The sequence below is a fragment of the Chironomus tepperi genome, unplaced genomic scaffold (genome assembly GCF_022539635.2).
Source record: "Chironomus tepperi strain 1889 unplaced genomic scaffold, CSIRO-AGI_Ctep_v1 contig_441, whole genome shotgun sequence".
Lineage (NCBI taxonomy): Eukaryota > Metazoa > Arthropoda > Insecta > Diptera > Chironomidae > Chironomus > Chironomus tepperi.
Window position 1 is genome coordinate 790,627 of NW_027226563.1, and position 24,737 is coordinate 815,363.

The 24,737-nt window shown below is 33.8% G+C and overlaps 1 protein-coding gene across 2 annotated transcripts in view; it reads right to left on the reverse strand.

The window, feature by feature from the left end:
* Nucleotides 1-151: 151 nt before the first annotated feature.
* The window catches only part of LOC139097936 (uncharacterized protein CG3556), a 101,898-nt gene continuing 77,312 nt past the window's right edge, over nucleotides 152-24,737 (reverse strand). The window contains exons 2-8 of one of the 2 annotated variants that reach the window (XR_011545118.1): nucleotides 19,015-19,772; nucleotides 18,098-18,476; nucleotides 17,202-17,817; nucleotides 16,380-16,457; nucleotides 13,947-14,029; nucleotides 12,337-12,520; nucleotides 152-10,709 (exon numbers count right to left, since the gene is read on the reverse strand). Coding sequence is in view for 1 of the 2 variants with exons in the window: in XM_070649961.1 (XP_070506062.1) it covers nucleotides 12,459-12,520; nucleotides 13,947-14,029; nucleotides 16,380-16,457; nucleotides 17,202-17,817; nucleotides 18,098-18,476; nucleotides 19,015-19,689 (1,893 nt within the window). In the remaining variant the exon portion in view is untranslated. Of the gene's footprint in view, nucleotides 12,521-13,946; nucleotides 14,030-16,379; nucleotides 16,458-17,201; nucleotides 17,818-18,097; nucleotides 18,477-19,014; nucleotides 19,773-24,737 lie in introns of both variants that reach the window. The other variant, XM_070649961.1, reaches the window with a different exon arrangement.

Sequence of the window (24,737 nt, forward strand, 5' to 3'; positions counted from 1 at the left end):
AAAGCTACATTTTTTTTATCTGCAAAAAAGTTTTTCTTTTTCATGTATTCAGAGACATATAAAATCTGTTAACAGCTTCCTTCTACACAATTCAATGTAATCAAATTAAACTAATTAAGCATTTTATTTTTCTGTCTCTATTTTTAATTTATTTTATTTTTTTTTTATTTTTCATGCACACTCATTCAGAGTTTTCCTCGCTCTTTCTCTTTGCTAGCATCTGTTTTGCTACATATTTTCATTGTTATCATGTGCGATTTTGTGTTACAAAAAATAAGTAAAACTTCCCCTACTTACACACACTCACGCTTACACATACTTGTTATGTATGTATATGTTCTATATAATTAAATATATTTCAGGCATAAATTTTAATTTGATTAGTATGTATTGCTTCACTTTTGTGTGTTGTTTTCTGGCTTGTTGTACATGTTTATTAACACAATTTTCCATCCTCACCTTCTTCTAACTTTTTCCTCGCTTTTAATTTCATTTTATTTTTCAGGTGATGATGATTATTGTTTTGTTGTTTACATATTTGTTTTGTTTTGTAAGCTTTTACTTTTGCAATTTATTTTTACAGCTTTTTTCCAACCTTCTCATTTTCATCTTCTTTTAATTAACGGAGCACCATGCGGAGCACTTGTCGATTCTAATTTGAATTGTTTTTGTTTTTTGCTAAAATAAGCAAATTTTGCTTGTTTTTTGTGTGGTATGTCAGTCAATTGTTTAATTTAAGAACTCTTATTTTCTATTTGTCAAGGATTAGTTAGGATTAGATGTTCATGTCAGAAGAAGTGTTCAGGGAGTGGTGTTACGGGTTTCAAAATTACTGAATTTTTAAATTTGTCAATAAATTCATTTAAACATCTAAATACAGTGTTTTGGAACCTTTTTTGTACCACGTCACTCCTTGGTCGTAAGCCTCGACCGAAACAACACACGGCAAAAGCTTCATGGCATTTTCGTTTTGGACAACACTGCCATGTTAGAATTCAATTCCTCAAACACAAACAGATTCAAACATTATGTTCAATCATTAACAGGGGAGTAGAATTATTTTGAAGAGGTTGAGGTGCGGTTTAAAATTTTTGTTTTGGACACCAAAAATTAAAGGGTCTTTTTTGAATTTTTGTGCCAACAAATACTTGCAAATTGAAAAATTTTGTCCTTTTCTGTATACACCTTTGGGGCTGTTTTCTTAAGGGTAGGGTTATCTTACGTTACTTCAATCCACCCAATCCTAGGTAACCTTAGGTTGAGTAAGAAGTGTATAGCACGTGTGGCACGCTAGAATAGACTTGATTGTAAGTCTAGGCTGCACTGGCCAGGATATCCCGAGTAGGATAGTGCCCCGGATACTTTGAGTAGGATAGGTTGCGAATATTCCGAGTAGAGTATGATGAGATACCCCGGATACGTCAAGAAACCGCCCCTGATCCTTAATTTCCGATAATATCATCAATTTCTCATTACATTATTTACCTTGCTAGAAAATTTTTAGTTATAATTGTCATGGAGATTCATTCTTGATCTAAATCGATCCCTCTTAAGAATATAAATTCCCATTTCAATTAAGAATTTGTTGGAATTGTGAAATGAAAAATTACCTTCGCAGAATAAGCATTTTGACGAATCCTAATCATCTGTATGTTATTTAATTTTACTCATCTTAAATTTTTCCCCTCATTTACATGAGAAACTCATTTTGAAGGAACCGAAATATATTTTTTTTCCCGGCATCTCCATCCATATATTTTTGTGGGGAGAAATGTAATGAGATATTCTGAACATTTTTCATTCATCATAAATTGAAAGCCTTTTTAATGCTGAAATGTTCATCCTAATGACTCATGAAAAATAATATGGAAATTAATTTCATCATTTATGATCTCTTTTTAATGAGAACTTATTTAGATATTTGAAATCTGAGAACTTTTTACGGTGATTCACGATTTTTTGACTGTAATAGGATTGGAGGTCATTATTTATGATGGCTCAATATTTGGAGGAGTGGTGGACAACTTGTGTGGCGCCAAATGTTTTTGGAAATACCATGACATGTGCGTTTCTGATCGAGGCTTATTAAGAAGGTGTTCCTTGGAGAAAGGTTGCCCATCACTGATTTAGAAAATGTTAAGAGGTCTGGCTCAAGCCAGCTTTAGGCGTCATCTGAGGGAGGACATGGATCATGGTTGATCTGTACGACCAGCGAAGTAAGTAAGTAAGTAAGTAAGGGGTCTGGAGCTCTGGGACAAGCAAGAGATTTTACAATCCTCGATGGGGGTGGAACGTCACTCTAATGATCCCTGGCTACGCCCCTATGCTATTTTAAACCATCACAAACCACAAAATTGGATTAAATTCAGTGCTCTTTTGATGCCACACCAATCCTTTTTTAACGTATTGCCATCTCAGTCACATGTGTGCTCCATCGACATACATTTTAAATCAAAGCAATCATCAAACTATTTAAAATCCTCTTAAAATTTCTATTAGGTAAATTATCATCAATTCTGTCGAAAATTCCCCATTCAAATTGATATCAAATCCATTGCTAATTAGCTTCAATTCTCTTAAAAAGTTTCTTTTCGTACTTAATTAATTAATATTTCATCATCGCGATGGAAATTGATAAAATATATATAAATTTTTTATTTCTCAAGAATAATGATGATGAAGGAAAATTTTTTTATTTTAATTTAAGCATTTCTCAATTTTTTGTCACCCCCGAGAACGAGAAAAAAAAAGTTTTATTTTTCATCTTTATCAATAATTCATTTTTTCCATACCTAATTAACACGAGTTTCTTTTGATATTTCATGTTCATTTACATATTTTTTTGTTGAGTTGTAATTCTACTTTAATTTAGATTGATGAGCTTTGATGATAACATTATTGATGAAAATGATGTTGATGATGTGGGAAGATAATGCAGCAAAGAGAAATTTAAGTCTACGGATAGGTTTTTAAGGTAGATTAAATATTTTTTTTTTTATAAATAGGAATTAAATGCAATTTTTTTCTTTGATGGTCATTCACAAATGACTTATTGGACAGGTCACTTACTACGCTACAGAATAACTTCCCTTACCCCCGCCTACCTCCCTCTCGTCCTCTACTGAACCTAATAAATGAACAGTCCCTATTCCGAACAGACAAGGAGCATCCTAATGAGTATTACTCAGTTATATGCATTGAGTATACTCATGAGTACGCTCATTTAGATGAGTACAGCCATTGCCTGTTAGGGTATGACACTCTACTAAGTGAGATTCCGACCTCAAAAAGCCATTTGTGAACGATCCCTTTATCGGGTTTTGATGATTTTGTTACAGAAAGCCAGTCAACAATAACAACATGTGTGTGCTGGCACATCTGCCATTTATTCGAGTACTTTTATAGAGGAAAATGACTGTCATGATTCGATCGTTTCGCATCTTTATCGCCGAATAATTGTGTGTCGTTTTCCATCGAATGATTACATTGTGATTGCATTTCAATCGTTTTATGAGCATTACAGTATTTTTGGTGTTTCAATTCGTATTCAATTGTTGTTGCTTAACCATTTTCTGTGGTATGTATGTATATGAGCGATAAAGGATTTTTGATTTGAAATTTTTACTGTACATGACTTATTTAGCTTTAGTCAATTACTATTTCCAAAATCCACAATTTAATTCATAATTGTTGACTTTTAATGCAAGAAAGCCTGCATGCTATTTTGTGCACATGAATATATTTTGCCTCTTTTTTGAGCAGCATTACAATGATGTGATAGTAATGACAAACTATTTTCTGTTAATTATTTGATCTTGTTAGATTCAGTTTAACTTACAAACATAAAATCTTTTAATGGGTTTAAATGAAACATGCCCGATCAGCACAAATTATTCATGCCAACCAAATGACTGCCATATGACGTCCCAGTGGAATCTTAATGTTATCCGCTACTTGGATGTCATGTGGTTGCCATCAGGCTGCCATGAAAAATGTGTGCAGATCAGGATGAACTATCCTAATGTCTACTTATTATCTCTCACGTTATGAAAATCTTGTTATTTTTCTGTGTCAACTTCTTTCATGTATATGTTATAATTCAATAAATAATTCAAGTGGTTTAAGCTTCTGTAACTGGTTAAAGAATTTATTCTGTTTAGAAGTAAATTATTATCGGGATACAGCAATCAGCAACCTGACTTTATATCTATTTATATCTTTTGATTCAAGAACTTTGCGCAAATCATTTAAATTTGAAAACTCAATATACGTGCAAAAAAGTCTTATAAATTTTTCATCACTTCCTGATCAAGCACCCTCAAATGCTCCAATAAATCCCCAATTTTTCAATAAAATCCGTTGAATGATTCGAAAAAAGTTTCCATTATTAATAATAAATGAACGATGTCATTGAATATCCACCATGAATTTGAAAATTTGATTACAATTTCACCGACCTATGCTGCATAAGCATGCTCACCAATTCATAACATCTCATCTTATCTCAATTGAATTTTAATTTAAAAACAGAGATGAATTTAATGGAAAATAAGAAATAAAATTTTGTCCAACAATGTCTGCAACTGACATATTTCCTTTTACGGCTTTTTGCCATCATCCTCCTTCTTCCAGATTTCTATTTTCACTTGATCACTTACAAAAAATTTCAAGAAGCGTTGTTTTCAGCACATTGTGATATTTTATATGTATTTAATATATTCTTTCATGCTTGTTGTCTTTGTCTCACATAAATTTACTGGATGTGACACATAGTTTGAAGATATTTAGCATCATCTTCTACTTTGTACGATGGTCTTATTCCACAATGCAGTGCTGGTCTGGACGTGTGACACGAAACATGGAATTCTGTGTTAAAGCACAAACTTTTGACTGAAATCCCTGAATAAGATCCACCAATTTAAAGTCTTAAACCTCATACCCTTAGGAAACTAAGGTTGAGCAGCACTGCTTCAACTACATGAAGATGAGAATGTTGAAATGAGGAAAGAAAACGAAGAAATGAGCAGAAAGCAATGGTCACAAATGGAAATGACGCTTATGATGCTGATAGCTTTAAGGATATATAGAGAAAAGATGAGAAGAAAATTTGATATTAAGGTAGAATGTCCATTCGACTGCTTGAGTTTAGAGACTAATTTCAATCTAATTGAAATCAATTTTGGCAGTTTCCTGGCTATGCAGTGGTGGGCAACCTGTGTGCCGACAAAAATTCTTGAAATTGCCATGAACCGTATGATGTGTGCGATTTCAATCGAGGCTTAGTATAAGGTTGCCCACTGCTGTGCGAATCAAACATTTGAACTTCCCACAGATTAACAATTAATAACCTTTCAGCAATTCACTGCAATCACCTTTCTTAATAGTAGAAAAAGTCTGCCCTGAAAGGACATAAAATACAAGACGGAAATCTTCTATTAAGCATCATTTTCTTATCTCTTCGCTTTCCTTTTTGCATTTAACACTCTCAATTGCAACCTTTTTTTTTCTTTTTCCTATTTCCTTCAATTTCATTTCAAAAGCCGGTTATAATAAAGAAGATAAAGAGCTTTCTTCCTTCACTGCTATTATGAGCATTTAGTGAGAAGATAGTTCCATTGAGAAACTTGAACTAGTCGTTTCCCATAAACTTTATTAAATCCTATCTCTTTTTTAATGTCCTATGTTATTATTTGTTGTATTTTAGATTTGTATTGAAGCAGAGTTGTTGCAGTAGTGTGTCGCGGCACACAGGTTGCTCACTCCTGCTGTAGCGACTAAGTGATTTATAAAAAAGCTCCAGAATCTTTTAAAAGCTTCTAAAACTTCTTAAAGCTCCTTAAAATTCTAAATTTCCCAACTCTGCCCCCTAACAGTTCTAGACATCGTCGTTCAATGCATGTAAGGATGCACAATATATTTCAAATTGAAAATAGAAAGAAAAGTACTCGAAATAAAATTTTCTTTCTTTCGTTTCCATAAAAAATCAAAAGCTCTTCATAGATTTTCTTATTCCCTTATTTCCTATTATATTTTCGTCATAAAGTGCAATTTAACATACAGTTTATGGCTGTTGGTTGGCTGATTTGGAGAAGGAGTAAACGAGCTTTCCAATGCAGAACAAAAAAATATCAATTCAATATTATAAACTTGATATATATGCTCTTACTGCTTTTTATTGTAATGTTAACGGAAAAGCATTTTTCAGCAGTTTATAATGCGAGTCGTCGGGGTGGGTTGAACGAGAAATTGTCCTTTGAACAAAAAAATTGGATGGGAAATAAAAACAATTTTATACTTCTACTTTGTTCTTATAAATTGCATGACATGCTTCCTTTTAATTTAATATACATTATGTATTTTATTTATTTGGAAGAAGTTGGCATTAAAACTGCTTGGTATGGTTGTCTCGAATTTGAATTTGACAGGATAACTGTGGTCTATCCTGGCTTTTTTTGGTGGTTTACTATGAATTCTATATTACAGTGACTAGCAAGCATGCTTGAGGCTAGTTCTTTTAACATAACGTCATTACGTGATATTTTCAGGTCTGTTTTATTAATATTCAATTCATCTGGTAAGCTGGTGGCAGCTCTATTTCCGATTTTTGTGCAATTTCCTGTCTCGTTCTTAATCAAACCTTGCCTAGAGCTCGGAAATGCAATTTCGCCTTGATCTCGGTAATTTAAGCAGTTGAAGTATGTGAGCTTCTGAAAAATCGTAAATTAGTTAAGGTCAGGATTTGAACCGACGACTTTCAAGTTACTTCATTGGATTTGAGCTAAGCGCCTTGCCGATTACTCAATGGAGGTACTTAACTGCCCAACTTCAAGGAAGGTGATAAACTTCATATCTTTAAATCTGTAGTATTCCCTTTGACGAGACTCGAACTCATGCTCATTTTTCCGGTGTGCAATAATTGAGTCCCGAAAGACAAAGCCATAGCACCAGCGAGCTGCTTCAATTCATAAGGGGTGATTTGGCAATTCTTTAAACTTTATTTAGTGGATTATAACGTTACGCTCTGAATCTTTCGGGCTCAATAACAAAAGTTTATTCTTTTTCAAAATTTTAATGCCAACTTTTCACAAGCGTCGGATTCTTAACCATTCTTTTTTAAACATAGAACCATGCTTTAAAGTCACTTATAGAATTCTCTGCTGTATACCTTTGCATTGTTATATTTACTTCTTTTTTTTCTGTTCAAACGCCACACTGAATTATATTATGAAAGTATTATTATTGTTATTATTATACCTAATTAATGTTCTGTCTTCTACTTTTCTTCCTCTTATTTCTCAGTTTTTTTTTTCTTCCTTCATTTTTATTACTATATAAATATAATTTTAATCTACAATTTTACAATGAAATGAGAAAAAAATAAGACAGAAAGAAATGGCGTTATTTTTCTTCTGTTCCTTTTTAATGAATGAGCTTGCGATGGTTTATTGAGTAAGAAGAACATTTTTATGAAAAATTTCCACTGCACGAGAAACTATGTTTTTAAAGCCATTGACTTTTTTGACTCTTTTTCACCATTGTTGCTGTTGCTACGAAATATGCTAGTCTAGAATTTTTGGCTCCAGTTGTATGTATATATATGGTTCATGGAATAAATGAAAGGGTTTGTTTTGCATTATTTTTGTATTTTTTTTATTAATACTTACATGGAAATAAGTAAAGCGTAAATTTGCATGAGCAAATTGAAAATGAAAATGTTTTGCATTGTGGAGGAATTCACTAACTTTTTTTTAGTTCCACGAGAATCATTCTCGGAGCCTAACAAATAGTTTTATAAATTTTCCTCATTAAAAACTTTAATTTCAAAATATTATATTTCAGATTCTATTAAATGAATTAAATAGTTGCGGTAAAATGGCAGTTACCATGAAACGAATCATAAATGTAGAAGGAATTATTGATTAAATTTTATTGTTGAAGCTTGGTTGAAGCCCGAGTGACTCAATACGGCAAACTTTATTTTACGCATTTAAAATTGAGGACAACTACCGTTAATACGGTGATGCAATGGTGTCTATTGCCACCGGTGGTACTTGGTCGCTGTAGACTACCGATTGAAAATGACAAAATATGGCCAAAGACACTCGATTACCAATTCTGTTTCAATCTACTTCACTTAGTGTGGAAGAAGGTTGATGATCAGCCTCAATTTTCTAAGTAATTGACTCCCGAGAGGCGCAAATGAACAAAGCTCTATCTCGGAGCATTAATGGCTTTGCTAATGATTTTTCATCAACACCAAATGGAACTGCCCCTATGTAGATATTATATGACAAACATTTTGATGCCTTTTTGCGAAGACTTTCTTTAGCAAAGCCTCTAAAGCTTCGTAGACCCTTCTTCAGCCTACCAAATAATGATTATATTCTCTTGAATGTAAGTATCAATATGATTGAGCATGTTTAATTTTCTCAGCATACACATTAGCATGCTCCTTATAAATTTGAGCCATTTGTGCCACTCGGGACACTCTTTAAAGACAAATTTAATTTCCTTCAATTTCTCGTAAAAAATTTGAATTTGAATTTGATGAATGCATCAAATGGGAAATATAGCTTAACCGTCATGCCTACAACTTCTAGTGATATCACTCTTTAAGCCTTATTAACAAAGACCATGAAATTATTAATGATAGTAATATTCATTCTCTAATTTAACGTATTAATCTTTTTAGCTTCTAACAAAAAACCTTTCAAATCACAAAAAAAGGAAAAGCTTCAATTTTCATTTCCATGTAATTCATAAATTTTCATAGTCTGACTTGCTGAATTTCATTGAAAAAAAAATTTATGAGTAGAAATAAATTTCCAAACTCGTGGCAATTCACAGAGGAACAGAAACTTTTTACAGAAAGAAGAGACAGAAAAAAGTGTGTAATTTTTATTTTTTGAGTTCCATTATTGGAAGGGAGAGAAAATAACAATAATAATCATAATTCCTTTCCCATTCCTCCCCACCATTATTTTATCATAATTCTTCTTTTATTTAAATCGCGTAACTATAGTCAACACCATAATACTTACTTTTTATATTTCTTATACATTACTATGGAGTCTTTCCATTATTTTATTATTTTTTTTTGGTCTCATCTACCTTTTTTTGTCTTACTTATACTTAATATATGTGAGTATATATAATTTACTTCATTCTTTTGTGTCTTTTTTTAGCTGTAAAGAGAATCCCTACACTTTATAAATTTTTTTTCATTCATTTTCTCTTATTTTTTTGCGAAAAAGGAAAACTTTTCTTCTTCTTTTTGCTCCTTACTCCAGTGGTGGTCAACCTTTTTATTCTTCACAGCACACCTTATTGGTTAGCCTTGACCGAAACCACAAATGAAATCCAGTTTATGGCATTTCCAAACAATTTAGTGTACCGCAGCACACAGGTTGTCCACCGCTGCCTTACTCTGTGTGTAAAGTGGAAAACTTTTTCTGGCACTTTGAATTTGAATTCTTTCCTCTTATTTTTCTTTATTCGTTCACGAAATGAAATTTTGTTCAAACTGCCAGAAGAGCTTTCCACTTTTTTTCTTCTGCTACTTCTTCCCTTCAAACATTCTTTACTTGTCTAATTTATTTGATTTCATCTGATACAGAGTGTCTGATTCTATTGGGAAAATTTTGTCAGATTTTTTTCGATTTTAAAGTCTGAGCCCGACTGGACAAAGAGTTGATGGTAGGTTAATGTCCAGTTAATGACTATTTCAAACGTATTTTTGTCTACTCGGGGATCTTTTGAGATATTATGTTTCCAGACTTAACTTATGTCTTAGTATAGACTGAAAATCCAGTCTAGACCAATTTGAATCTAGTTTCAGGTCAGATTTGATGAAATCAGGACTTAGCCTAGTATCAAGTTGGGATAGGATCGAATGTTCGACCATTTCTACGCCATGTGTCTTTCGAGTTTGAGTTTCAATTAAAATTGTCACTAACATACTCTCTGAATGAGGATATTTAGGTACCAATGAGCAGGCTCATTAGGTAAATTGATCATATATTCATTGATCTTCAAATATTGACTTGCTAAACTTTAAATTTGGAACAAATTCAAGTTTTTAATTTAAATTCATGCTTTTTGAGCTAAATCAATCTTTTTGTTAAATATCCAGAGTGGCACAAATGAGGAAGGCTCTGCAATGAGGATGTCTCAGTGTGACATTCATGTGACTGTCAAATTGGAATCGACATACATTTGGTGTTAGTTAGAGAGGTTTCTTTATTTGTGTCACTCAGATAAAACAAAGTACCCTCAAGTTTCATATGGGGTCAAGTCGATTTATGTCAATTTATCCATACGAATTCCTAGTCTACTTCAAACTCTGGTAACTATTTAAAAAATCTGAAAAAAATCTAACAAAATCTTCCTAAGATATTACTTTATAAGAATCTAATTTTTCATTATGATGAGAGAAAAATTCCCTTTCTTTTTATTTTGTTGTGCATGTCATTAGATATTGCGATGGACACGAGCATCTTGTCTCATACCACTTTACATTCGTTAACTTTTATTTCTTTTATTTTTTATCATATTTAAATTTTTTTTTGCATCTTATTTTATTTTAGATATATAAATTTCACGAAAGCTTTGCGTTTCTTCAAGCATTCTGAAACTTTTACAGTTTTCATCCCTATTTTATTTATTTTTATTTAAAAAGAAAAGAAAAAAAAGAGTGACTGCTTCTGCTGCTGCTAGTTGAACATACAAAAAAGTAAAAACATATTTTATTTCAAGTTATTTAAAAATTGGGCATGAAAATAACATGAACTGTAATGTTAAGAAATAGAGAGAATGAGATGCGGAACAGACGGAATGAAATACAAACCCGAAACGGAACAGAAGATAATCTTATTGTGATGCCTGGCCTAGCAATTTATTTACTGAGCATTTAATAAAAAACGAGATACATAGACATAAAGAAAAAAGCGAAAAGTAAAACAAGACAAGGAAAAGAAAATCATAAGATGAATAAAATCCGATTTACACTTTACAGCAACAACAACAAGAAAAAAGAAAGAAAGTTGAGAAGAGAAAATAAACTTTGGACTTGTGAAATGTCGGAAGGGATGTTTAATTCTACAAAACAAATGGAAAAGTTTTTTTTTTTTATATTCCTTTCATACTTTCTTGCTGTTCTTATTCGATTGAGGAGGAAGTGAAATATTTTGAGAATGAAATACTTTTCATTCAATATTGTGACTCGTGTTGAGTAAATTTTTTAAAATGTTAAAGTCAGAGTCGTAACTTGCAAGAAATTGTTAGTCATTGACAGTCTTGATGCTTTGTTCCAATTAAGTTTTAAAACTTAAATTTCACATTACGACTTTAAAAAATTCATTTCTCCATGTCTTATGTCTTCTTAAATTCATTACACTTCCATTACTCACTGCCCTCTTATGTCCGAGCGACACATTTACATTCTACATTAAGGTTTTGCCACGAATCTTTTAAGGTTCCGTTAAACCTCTTTGATTAATGTCATTTAGCATTTAAAATGCATTTAAAATGTGATATTCTAATGACTGTCATGTGATATTCAAATGGCTATCATGTGACATTCAAATGACTGTCATGTGACATTCAAATGGCTATCATGTGACATTCAAATACCTGTGATGTAACATCCAAATGTCTGTCATGAGACATCCAAATGGCTGCTATGTGACATCCAAATGGCTTTCATGTGACATCCAAATGACTGTCATGTGACATACAAATGACTGTCATGTGACATACAAATGGCTGTCATGTGGCATCCAAATGGCTGTCATGTGGCATCCAAATGACTGTCATGTGGCATACAACTGACTGTCATGTAGTATTAAAATGGCTATCATGTGACATTCAAATGACTGTCATGTGACATCCAAACGAATGTCATGTGGCATCCAAATAACTGTCACATAGCATCCAAATAACTGCCATGTGACATTTAAATGGTTGCCATGTGACATCCAAATGACTGCCATGTGACATTCAAATTATTGTCATGTGACATCCAAACGGTTGTCTAATAAAAGAGGTTTAGGTGAGCTTTAAAAGCTCTTTAGCGGAGTCTCCATGACCGAGCCTTCTTCATTTGTGTCGCTCGGAGATGTGTACAATAAATCACATAAAATCAAATCAAAAACATCTCATTCCATCTCATCATATCTCTATATATTAATAAATTTATATCAAATGCAGCAGACAGAAGATGATAGAAAGCAAAAAAAAACATATCATTCATATAAAATCTTCTATCTCATCACTCGAATGTTGAAGATAATCGAAAAATCATCTCCATGATTTCAACAGATATAGAAGCGAACTTACATCAAAATTTTTTACTTCTTCTTCCATTTTCTATGTCTTCTTCCCTCCGCTGGTTTTAGCTCTTGCTTTATTGTTATGCATGAATGATGTTGACTATGTGAGAAATAAAGTGTTTATATCGTTTAAAGTTTCTTGTACCAATATAAGTAATGTTCTCCATCCTCAACCATTAGTTCATCAACCCCTGTAAAGAGATGAAAAAGTGTGAAAATGGAATTTATATAATGTGAGAAAAAGCATAAAGTTACAGTAAATGAAAGAAGAATTCATTCATAACGATACATGTATAAATTAAGGGAATCGCGTTACACAAGTTAAAAATAAAAATTTCATCGGTGCTAATGGATGTATTGTTAGTATTTTGATGCATTGAGTGATTTTATTGGGTTTCTTATTAGATGTAAAAGTTTCATTACATTTTGAAATCTAAAGTTGTGAAAAATCTATTAAAGTTGAGTACCCCGGGGTGTATTGATGGGGATGGTGCTGATTGGCGACAGGACGCGCCTAGTTGTACGTCTTATTTGGAGAGAATGTTTCAAGTCATAAACTGGCTGATCTCCTTAGTTTCCTATGTAACTAGCAACTTGCAAGAATCATCCCAAAAAGAAATACAAACCCTTGAGCAGTCATATAGCATGACATAACAATCAAGATATTCAATAATCCTTAAAGCTCATCTCCAAGCTCATCAAAATGATCTTTATAAACCTCAAAATATCTCGACTATGATCTTAACATTCCAAAAATGAGCTTTTAAAGATTATCAATTATCAGCACATGCATGAAGAGCATTTAGGTATCTCAACATTAATTTAAGCTTGTTTTACTGCTCATTTCATGTTATATTGTATAATGCTGCATCATCTGTTTACCTTGAAGCTTTTGTTTATTGAGTTTTTATTCCTTTATATTATTATTTTGCCACTGCTTTGTTTATCCAAAAATCCCAATTTCTCGAATAACCTTCGCTAAACTTCATTAAGCTTATGCTAGACGTAAGAAATATTCCCATTGGAAATCAGCAAAGGAATTTCACGTGAAACTTTTCATTGTTCTTTCTGGTTTGTTTTGTAGCTTTATTAGATGGGAACGTTTGCTGTTAAAGATATTGGATGTTATCAAGGTCTTATTTTGATCAACTCCAAGGTCCGATTTCTCCGGTTACTGTACGGTACTGTGGTATACCTGATATGGCACAGTGGTACTCTTGGACCGTACCAATGGTACACCAGTGGTCTACTGTACTGTATAACTAATGTATTGACTTTATATATGTTATGCTGTTTACTGTTCTGAACAGTACCGTATCACCGTCTTAGAAATCGGTTCCAGCTTTGATCTACAGCAAAACATTCCTTAAAGTGCTTTATGCTTTAAAGCTCTCGTAACGCAATTGTATACTTCAACTTTTTCTTTTTATTCCTCGTATCACGCCTTCAGTGCATACATATATAAATACCCAAATCACTCAATGCCTTCAACATAATAACATAACAAAACACACCATTCGGTGTTATTATTAAGGCCTTAATAATAAGGCTCTGGTTAAGACAAAATGAAATGTATTAAGACAACAATGATGAAGACGAGAATCGATATAAACTTACCAACTGGAGCGATTAATTGATTGCCAGGAGGCAATTCCGGATCAGGAGTTTCGGGGAGTCGATATAAAAGCCAATAATGATATCTGCAAATAGAGAAGAAGATCAAAATGAAAATGGAATAAGCAGGGTGGGTGAGTTAAATCAAAACTCAAAAATGAACTCATTTTTCATTGAGTTGAATTTGAATTTGAGTTTTTTTTTCTTCGAAAATGAGTTTGAGTTTTTTAAAAAAATTCAAACTCAATACAAAATGAGTTGAGTTTTGAGTTTGAATTTAAACTCAAATCAAACTCATCTTGAATAAAAAATTCATTCATTGAATGTCTAAAGAATTTTGTGAATTAATATGATTTGCTAAACAGTTCAGCAGTTTCTGGTTAGTTTATGCATTTCATGTCCAACAAATTAGTTTTCTGGAGTTCCAACTGAAATAAAAATTACAGCAACCAATGACTTTCTGAACTTTCACGATGAAAATATTGTTTATTGATTCTTTCGTGATTTGCAGCTTATTGCTTGCAGGAAATGGAGCCGACATGGATGAGCGTGATCTAAGATAATTGGAAGTAGTTGAATGTGAGGAACAGATCACTTCCAATGCCAAAAAAATTTTTTTTACTCCATTTGATTGTACAAAGTGTTCTGAAATGGATTTAGTCACTCAGAGTACTGAAAGGGCAGTGGAACTGCCTGGTTCCTCTACATCCACAAAAAAATTTTTTGTTCTTTTTTCATCAAGGAATCATTTCTGAAAGTTTGAAAATTTTTGTTGGAACTGACCGGTTCCTTTGGTACCTGCTATACATTGACAACTTTTATGAAGTTCCAAAATCATACAGCATTATTTTCAGATGTATGGAGCTATCCGATTTCTTGATGAAAAAGGAACAAAAAATTTTTTTGTGGATGTAGAGGAACCAGGCAGTTCCAGTGCCCTTTCAGTACTCTGAGTGATAACAAACAATATGTCATATTTGCATGGAGAAAATTGCATGAAAAAAGATTTTTCAGCACTGGAAGTGGCCAGTTACTCATTTGTGGTCATATCTAGCAATAATCCATAATATTCAGTCATTTCTTGCAAGCAATAAGCCACAAACAACAGAAGAATCAACAAATAATATTTTTCTCATGAAAGTTCAGAAAGTCATTGGTTGCTGTAATTTTTATTTCAAATATTTTGGAACCAAAAGATCCAGGAACAAATTTAAAGCCAGGTGGAATTCCGATCATATTGCAGTATTCAATATAATTTATGAAAAATCTTAAGAAATTCTACAAGAGAATTTTTAATTCAAACTGAGTTTGGATTTGAGTTTAAACTCAAACTCAAAACTCAACTCAACTTTAGTTTTGAATTTAAAAAAAAACTCAAACTCATTTTCGAAATGAAAAAAATTCAAATTCAAATTCAAACTCATTTTTTCAATGAATTTAAATCAAACTCTCATTTTGAGTTTTGAGTTTTGATTTATTTCACAAAACTCTCCCCACCCTGGGAATAAGTACGTAAATAGAGCGAAAATGAAGAACAAAACTAGCTATAATGATGACGATGTTGATGATGTTATGTGAATACTGATTTCTTTCCTAAAGCTTTTTTTACTCTGCTGATTATGCCATTCACATACATTACATAAAAGTCTATGGGAAATTGGGGAAGTTATTGGATTTATTGACGTTATAAGCGCAGAATTTTGAGAAAATTTTGAAACAGTTTCTTCAGAATGGTTCTTAAGATTTGGAGGATCAGAAATCCAGAATACAGAGCCCTTCAAATCGGAAGCTTTTGTAATAAGCTGGTCAGCAAGACATAAACAAGGAGGGACATATGAGAAATTATGTCTGGATTGGATACAGACTTTTAAAAAAGAATCTCAGAGAAAGTGTCATTGCTGGGATAGAAACGCAAGTTTATTACACCGTCGTTGGTTCGAATCGTCGAGGAAAATGGTGGTCAGGAACTTCAAAAGCTTCTTGGCAGAGAACGTGGGGATAGATAATTTGTACAAACTTGGGTTAATTTGTAGATATGTGGCCTCGCAGGATTTTTGGACAGTCAGTACTACTGACTTGGAGGAACTTTAAGGTACAGCCGAAAACAGCAGGACTGTGCATCGGAAAAAACAGAAAATTCTGGTCTCGAATTGGTCGAACCCTAAAACGAACAATTTGACTGAGCCAGATGGAAAGCCTTTTGTTGTATGTGTTCAATTCCGTTACATCTTAATAGCAATCGCAAAGCTTATTTGTTTGTTTTACTGCTTTTTGAAAGGTTATGGAAAGGTTTATTCAGTCAAAAATCCCGTTGACTTTTACTACTTTAGAATATAATAATCCATGATTCACAAATATGTATGTACATGAAGCCAAATAAAGCCACCAAACAACACAAGTTGACAAAATGAAGTATGATTACATTAATATACTTACAATGTGGGCTCCTCTTTCTTTCCAGCTAATGTATGAATGTAATGCCCGTTGGGCCATTCACGAGCTTCGAATGAAAATCTAATACAATAAAATAAAACACAAAAAAAAAAGTTAGAAGGAATAAGAGAAATTGCCAAGTGTTAAGTTCGTTAGTAAAAGTTTTGTAATTCAATTAGATTGTCACACATGTGAATTATAAATGTTATTTTTTTTTGTGTCTCCAACCAACCCTGACTATGTGTGAACGATGAAAATTTTTTCGGTAAATATTAGGGAAAATGACAAAAAAAAAATTATTACGTAACTTTTATGGTAAAAATAATTAAATTTGACTTTTTCTCATACTGATTTTTTTTTGCTGTACTTCTTCACATTTTATGTAATTTATTTAATAACACATGACGTAGTTGAGTTGACGAGGCAAGAATTACGACATTTTCATTAAAGAAATTTATTAAATGCGACATAGAAAATTTTATTATGAAACCTGTCATTTCTGATAATAATTACGAAGGCTTTAAAGCAGTAGTGGTTAAACTGTGTGCTGCGGCACACCTTCATGGTAATACTCAAAAACCGGCCTTCAGTTAATGGCATTCCCAACATTTTTTGGAGGTTCATTAATGTGCCGCGATACTCAGATTGGCCACCACTGCTTTAAAGCAATGCTGACTATAAATTGAAGCACCTGAGATTCTAAATTCACAATTCAAATGTGCGGCAATCTCAACCATAATAAAAATGACTCACATAATGCCACACCGGCAGATAAAAACTCATAATGATAATTAACAACAATTAAAACTGAAAAACATGACTCACTTGGGATCCATATCAGCAGCTTGTGTCATTGCTTTAAAGAAACTTGTATTTTTTGGTGATATTATTTGAAGTGTATGAACTTCCGTAATATTGGACTCAAGCCAAAGTGTATATGAATAGGTAACATTTTTCTGTTCTGTATCCTCGGCTGAATTTGATGGTATACCAACTGGTTGTGCAATCTTTGCATCACCATTATCGCCATTTTCACCATTTCCAATTGGTGTATCACGTATGACATGGTCACATTGTAAAGCTCTAACAGCACCGAGACCTTTACATCCCAATGCTAAAATAATGTCGGCGGTTAAACTGACACCGACACTTGGATCTTGACCGTCTTGTAATGGCTCTTCTGTCCATGCACCATCAGTTCTTTGACGATCTAAAATCCATTTTGATGCAGCTGAACGATTATATGTCGATGCTCCATCAAGTTGTAAATCTTGTAATGCCTGCATTGCAAATGCTGTGCTTCTTAATGAACCAAAAGTTCCGTGTGGTCCTTGTAAGCCTGCTAATCCTAATGCTGGTCGTCTAATAAAATGTTGTAAATGTCTATGTCGATGATCTGTGATGATGCATCGTAGTGCGAGTAGAACCAATGCCATCGTATCTTTTTATGGAGATAGGAATGGAAAAAAGTAAAATTTGGTTAGAAAATTTTGGATTTTTTTATTTAAAGCGCATTTTTATTGATTGGACTTAACATGCTATAGCAGCAAATAAGCCTCAGGAACAGACGACCTGACAACTTGTCAACATAATGACATTGACGCCCATCAACACCAAAAAGTGCTCACAAAAAATGCAGTAAAGTTTTAGTATCAAGATTATAGACATAGACATAGACACATACACAGTATGTATGGCTTGTCACGATTTTCATTACTTACCAACATTCGTTATTTCGCCACTCGCAATATCAAGTAAACGTCGAATTTGTCTTTTTCGTACATGTGCTCCAGCACTACATGCCGCCAATACACCAAGTGCAAATTCATCATCTTGTGATGTTGATGTATCGTGATGCTGCAAAAGCTGTATCAAATCATGTCCATAAAAGCGACGTGGATCTTTACACAGTGAAAACAGCGACAGAATGTAACGTGCTAAACGATCTGGTTCGATTGGCTTTGGAACAGCAATGGCTTTTGAATTATGCTTGTCAAGCATATTCAGTATGTCAATTTCCATTTGCTTGTCAGACAGTAAGTTTTCTAGTTCAGGAATCTTTGATTCCTCGTTATCGGTTGATTCACGATTGTTGGATAACTATAGAATGTGATGAGACAAAAAAGAAAATAAACGAATAAACAATGGGAGAATAAGGCATGAAGGATACATAAATAATTGGGTAATAAATAATTCATAGGATGTTAGTATAATAATCTGAAATTGTGATTAGATTTTGGAATTAATCTTCATGAAAAATTTCTTCTATTCCTGCTTTAATTTTTTAGTCCGAAAATCCTCTTTAGCTGCTCATGCGTTGATATAGGCTTTAGAAAAATTTCACTTTCATTAGATAAATTGAAAATTTAACATCGGTCTTCTACTGCCTTTTTATAATGGACGTCTAACGAAATTTATTCTTGAGAAATTTAGTTCCTTTCAAGATTTTACATCGGAATCCATCCCCAAAATTATTTTAAGAACAACCTTTTAAGTAAATTGTATTACCATTTTGGCAGAAGTTATCAACTTAATTAATGACTATTTAGTTCTTTTCTAATATAGCCTATAATCCTGACATTCATCCCCAAGCCACTTAACTTGTTGCATAATAAATCAATGAAAAATTCATAAATACCTCTCTCGCGAGTATAACCATATGAGTATCATTATCCCATCCATAATCAGATGAACGTTTATCACGTAACCAGTCGAGTGCTTTTTGAATTCCAATTCCCTCGCGATGATTCGGTCCACATCCTAATAGTTCATGTGATACAACTGGCGTCTGCTCAATATTATCTTGCATATTTACTGTTGATGTGATTACTGTTGACATTGGAGATCCTGATGGTATGACAACAGGTGTCTGTTGCGTATTTTGATTCTGTGACTGTGATGTCTGTTGTGATGATTCAGTTGATGGTACTGAGCCACCAGCTGATGCTGTATTTGATGTTGTAAATGCCATTTCACTTACTGTTGTTGTCAATTTCTCTTTATCGGTATCGATCGTACTGGCATGATGTCTTGACTGATAAACAGTTGTTAATACATTCTGTTGCTCATTGATGGGAAATGTCTGTAGATACGTCTCAAGCATCGATTGTGCTGTTGACGATGATGATGCTATAATCGATCCGCTTGTTGACGGTGAGTATGGATTAAAACTATTGTTGATATCGGATGCACTACTAGCAATTCCAGCATTACATAATACACAGCTCAATATTAATACTAGCATCATATGCAGATACTCTTTTATGCCAATCGATTTTCTCATCATACTTGTCATCGGTGCCATCATCATCATTTTTTATAGATTATTATATCCTTTATGTGTGTATGTACTGCTACTGCTGAGATATTGATTGAAAATGATGATGAAATGAAAAACTGCAAGAGAAAAACATAAATGTGTGAGTGAGATAGATATATAGGGGAAAAAAATAATAATTTATTCAGCTGATTCATCATGAATATTAAAAAAATGTAGAGCGTAGAACTTGCAATGCCAAAGTTATTCACCATCAAGTTATATTGACGTGAGAGGAAGAAATGAAAAAAATTAAATGAGAGAAAAAAATGAATGTGTTGTGAGTTATAAAGACCATCCGGGATATGTCCAGGACGCAGTTTTGTGGACACAATGAGGTAAATTTGTCGAATATTCACGACAACTATCCCTAATTCATATCATGTAGTTCTTAATATTTAATACAAAAGTCTAAATCATTCCAAAAAAATCAAAAATTCAACACACGACATTATAAAAATTCAAGCACTGTTGAACATATTCATAAACACATAGCAACAAGATTGTTAACCTCATTTCAATCTAATTAAGTTTTTATAGTCACGATCTTTATCAAAATTTATATAGCTATAAAATTACTTTATTAAAGAATTTTATGAGTCCAGATGGATGCACAATCTATGTATAAATCAGATATGTATATTGTGATTGGAATTAATCCTAATAAAATAATATTTTTTAGTGAATAGGAATGGGGGGATGACAGACTGTGTTGTGAAATTTTAATCAGTTTAAGCTTATTGTATTGGGATTTGAAATTGTTATAGCTTTTTTCACTGGTTGATGATAGGAGTGATTTTTAGGGATGATGTGTTGGTTTCAAATTTTCTACGCTATTGGACAATAAAGTTGAGTTTTGAAATTTGCTCTGATTTTTTTCTGCTAACACTTGTGAAGTATAAAATTTCATGCAAATTTTAATCGGCTTCTAGCGAACTGTGCTCAATTTCTGGCAACTTCTTGGCCTTCATACAGTTTAGTTGCCATCACAACCTGATTCATGTCATTAACATCACCCAAACCGACCAATCATTCAACCTTTCCTATTAAAATAACAAGCAACTGTCGTTACACGTAGAAAAAAAAAGTCTCACCAAGAAACGAGAGCAAAAGGCAAATGAAGCGAAAATGATGAAAAGAAAAAAAAAATTTGCCAATCGAGTCGTGAAAGGAGCAGTTGAGTGTTTACACTTCCAATTAAAAACTCATTAATCGTTCCTTTTGAAGCCAATACATCATTCACAGTTCGAGTGTTTGACGAGTAAGTATGAGAATGAGTGGTAAATAAGAACAGATTGAATGAATGTTTCAAGCATAAAGGACATAAAGATTATAAAGGGGTGAGAATAAATGTTTGCATAGGATCAAGAACTTTCAACAATCTTTCAAGTGAGAAAATGCCTTATCTTTTAAAAACTAAATCTCTCAGTCGTTTCATTTCGAACCCCAATCGTTATTATATTTTTTTTTCTATGAAGACTACATGATTATCAGATGTAATATCATGCTAAGCTAAACGGACGGCAGTTTAGGACGGTTTTTAGATTGAGATTAATGCATGTGAAAAGCAGACAAAAATGGAATTTTTTTATATGGATTTTATACCGTTTTGGCACGTGTGAATGTATTGAATTTGTTCAGATTTGAAAACCAGTTTTTTGGATTTTTCAGCCAAACTAAGCATAATGGCAAGTTATGCTCTATCGCAAAAAGTTTGTGCCTGGAATTCCACACCATAATCAAAAAACAGATTGGAAATTGGCTGAGGCATTGCTGAGAAAATCGAAAAATTCGCTTTCTGTAAGCAAGCAAACAAACAAGCAAACAAACAAGCAAACAAACAAGCAAACAAACAAGTTAATCAGCAAGAAATCTCAATAACGAGACATCGTAGAGACTTCTAGTTTTTTGCAATCGATCCATATTACTCTATAGAAGAGCTGATTAGTTTTTGGGCATGGTAGGAACAGCCGTTGCTTCTAAAAAAGCAAAAAACTTTCGTTTTCATACAAAATTTCAAAATCAATGTTTTCTATGATTTTTAAAACATTGAACATTGTATGAAAATTATTAAACATTTTAAGCGAAGCTTGGCCTATCCGCTGGAGCTTGATCCCTCAAACATTTGCCAAGCGAAGCTTGGCCTATCCGCTGGAGCTTGATCCCTCAAACATGTGCCAAGCGAAGCTTGGCCTATGCTGAGCTTGATCCCTCAAACATTTGCCAAGCGAAGCTTGGCCTATCCGCTGGAGCCTGATCCCTCAAACATGTGCCAAGCGAAATGGAGCTTGATTGTCAAACATGTGCCAAGCGAAGCTTGGCCTATCAGCTGGAGCTTGATCCCTCAAACATGTGCCAAGCGAAGCTTGGCCTACCCGCTGGAGCTTGATCCCTCAAACATGTGCCAAGGAACGCTTGGCCTACCCGTCTGGAGCTTGATCCCTCAAACATTTGCCAAGCGAAGCTTGGCCTATCCGCTGGAGCTTGATCCCTCAAACATTTTATGGAGCTTGATCCCTCAAACATTTAGATCCCTCAAACATTTTCCAAGCGAAGCAGCCTATCCGCTCCAAACATGCCAAGCGAAGCTTGGCCTACCATCTTATCCCTCAAACATTTGCCAAGCGAAGCTTGGCCTATGGAGCTTGATCCCTCATTTGCCAAGCGAAGCTTGGCCTACCCGCTGGAGCTTAACATTTGCCAAGCGAAATGGCCTACCCGCTGGAGCTTGATCCCTCAAACATTTGCCAAGCGAAGCTTGGCCTATCCGCTGGAGTCTGATTCCTCAAACATGTGCCAAGCGAAGCTTGGCCTACCAGCTGGAGCTTGATCCCTCAAACATTTGCCAAGCGAAGCTTGGCCTATCCGCTGGAGCTTGATCCCTCAAACATTTGCCAAGCGAAGCTTGGCCTACCCGCTGGAGCTTGATCCCTCAAACATTTGCCAAGCGAAGCTTGGCCTACCCGCTGGAGCTTGATCCCTCAAACATTTGCCAAGCGAAGCTTGGCCTATCCGCTGGAGTCTGATTCTTCAAACATGTGCCAAGCGAAGCTTGGCCTACCAGCTGGAGCTTGATCCCTCAAACATTTGCCAAGCGAAGCTTGGCCTATCCAATGGGATGTGAATATATCCGCATTGGGTTTCTACCCGATACACTAGTTTTTATATGGATTTTATACTCTTTTGGCACGCATCGCATCGACAATGGATAGAATATATTTTGTATAGAAAAATTTCCATGAAATCTCCAACATGCAATCTTCATTCATTTTACTAGAAGTACACTGAATTTTATGGATATTGTCTGGAGATTTCTGAAGGCATTTTGGTTTGCAAATTCATTGCTATTCATCAGTAACATCGCTTTAGTCAATGAAAAAGTAGCTCCAAAATTTCTTACTTTAATCCTAAACCATAACCAAGAATTGTGGGTAAGCAGAAAAGGTTAGCGTGCTGAATTTTATTCCTGTCGGCTTCATAAATCGAAAATGATGATCACGCTTTGTCAATGAACTTTCTATTAACGTACACTGAATATATATTTTTTTACATCAGTACATATATATTTTTAAAATTATATAGTTATTGAGTGACTGAGTCAATGTCATAAGCTTAGAGGGGTTTTTTTGCACGAGGCAGATAAGTTCACGTTTGGAATTTTCAATGCGAAAAGAAAATGATGCTGATGAATAATGAAATAGAATGAGAAAATTGTTCTATTTGTGTATTGAAAGGCGCGCTCGTGTTGTAAATATTGTTTGTGTTTGAGTTTCATCAGTTCCATTGCATTTTTCACGCAAAATATTTTTTTTGTCCCTTTTCATACATGAATAAAATTCATATCATGTTTTTGGAACGTTTGTTCCAGTCTTTTAGATATAATCAAGCAATTTAAGCCTTTTAAAATCATCACGCATTTTGTATGTATTTTTTGGAATATTGATCCTTTGTAGACTTTATGGGTGGATTTAGTTTTGAGTTAGTTTACGAGCATTAACAGTTTTCTTCATCCGAAAGGCAGAAGACGTATAAATGACCGAAAATTCCGTCTCAGGATAATGTAACTGTAGCCTCAGACCAGAATTCAGGCGGTCTGGGATCGGATTTTCGGTCATTTCTAAGACCTGTGCTTCTCGGGTCAGTTGTCTTAGAGTTTTTTAAAAATTGCCAAGTTAACTGACACGAGGACAGTCCATGTCGTTTAGTCTATTCAAAATCTGGTACCAATCCGACGTGACTCTATCATATCCGTGAATTTCAACCGTGCCCTGCACCAAGTCAAAGTCACACCAGACTGGGATAGGATTATTGATCAATTTACCGATTTGTACTTTTCAGGACATAAATTTGGTCATTTGAGATGTTCAAATTGTTCCAAAAAAGCTTCCTAAAGCTTCAAAATTCTCTTCAAAATCTACAAAATCCTCTCAAGCACTAAGCCAATCCACTTATATATCTTTCATACATCCGCACATCAGGGACAATCAATTTTTCATGTATGTACAATATTTCGATTCAGATTATGAGCCACGATAGGAAAAAAAATGGAGAAATTCATCATCCACATAGACAAGCTTTTAAAAAAGCGGCAATAAAATGTCAAAAAGCAATTGAATGCCTTTTAATAAATCACTTTACAACATTACATTCGATATGTTATGTTCTGCTAAGAACACGCTCGTCATCTTCTCTTACTCGTTTCCTTGGTATGGAACAGCAATCGTTTATTCACTTGAAGTGGAGTTAAATCAACTTTTACTTATCAATTTTGTGTGAATTCTTACTGTGGGTGGCCATGAGGGGATTTATGGGTTATAAAAATTAAAAACTTTGTTGCTTAATATTAAGAGGATCTCTAAGAAGTTGAAAATGCCAACCAAAAAAAAGCTCCCCAAAACTTTTCATTCATTCAGCCTATTTTCATAGAAAAATTCCCATGCTGTCTCGTCGTTTGTAAGCCACAAAAATCCCCTCGAGGAATGTTTTTTTATCCTTTTTTCTTTTCAGTTGAGAGCAATTTTTCGCACAACCGTCTCCATTCAAAT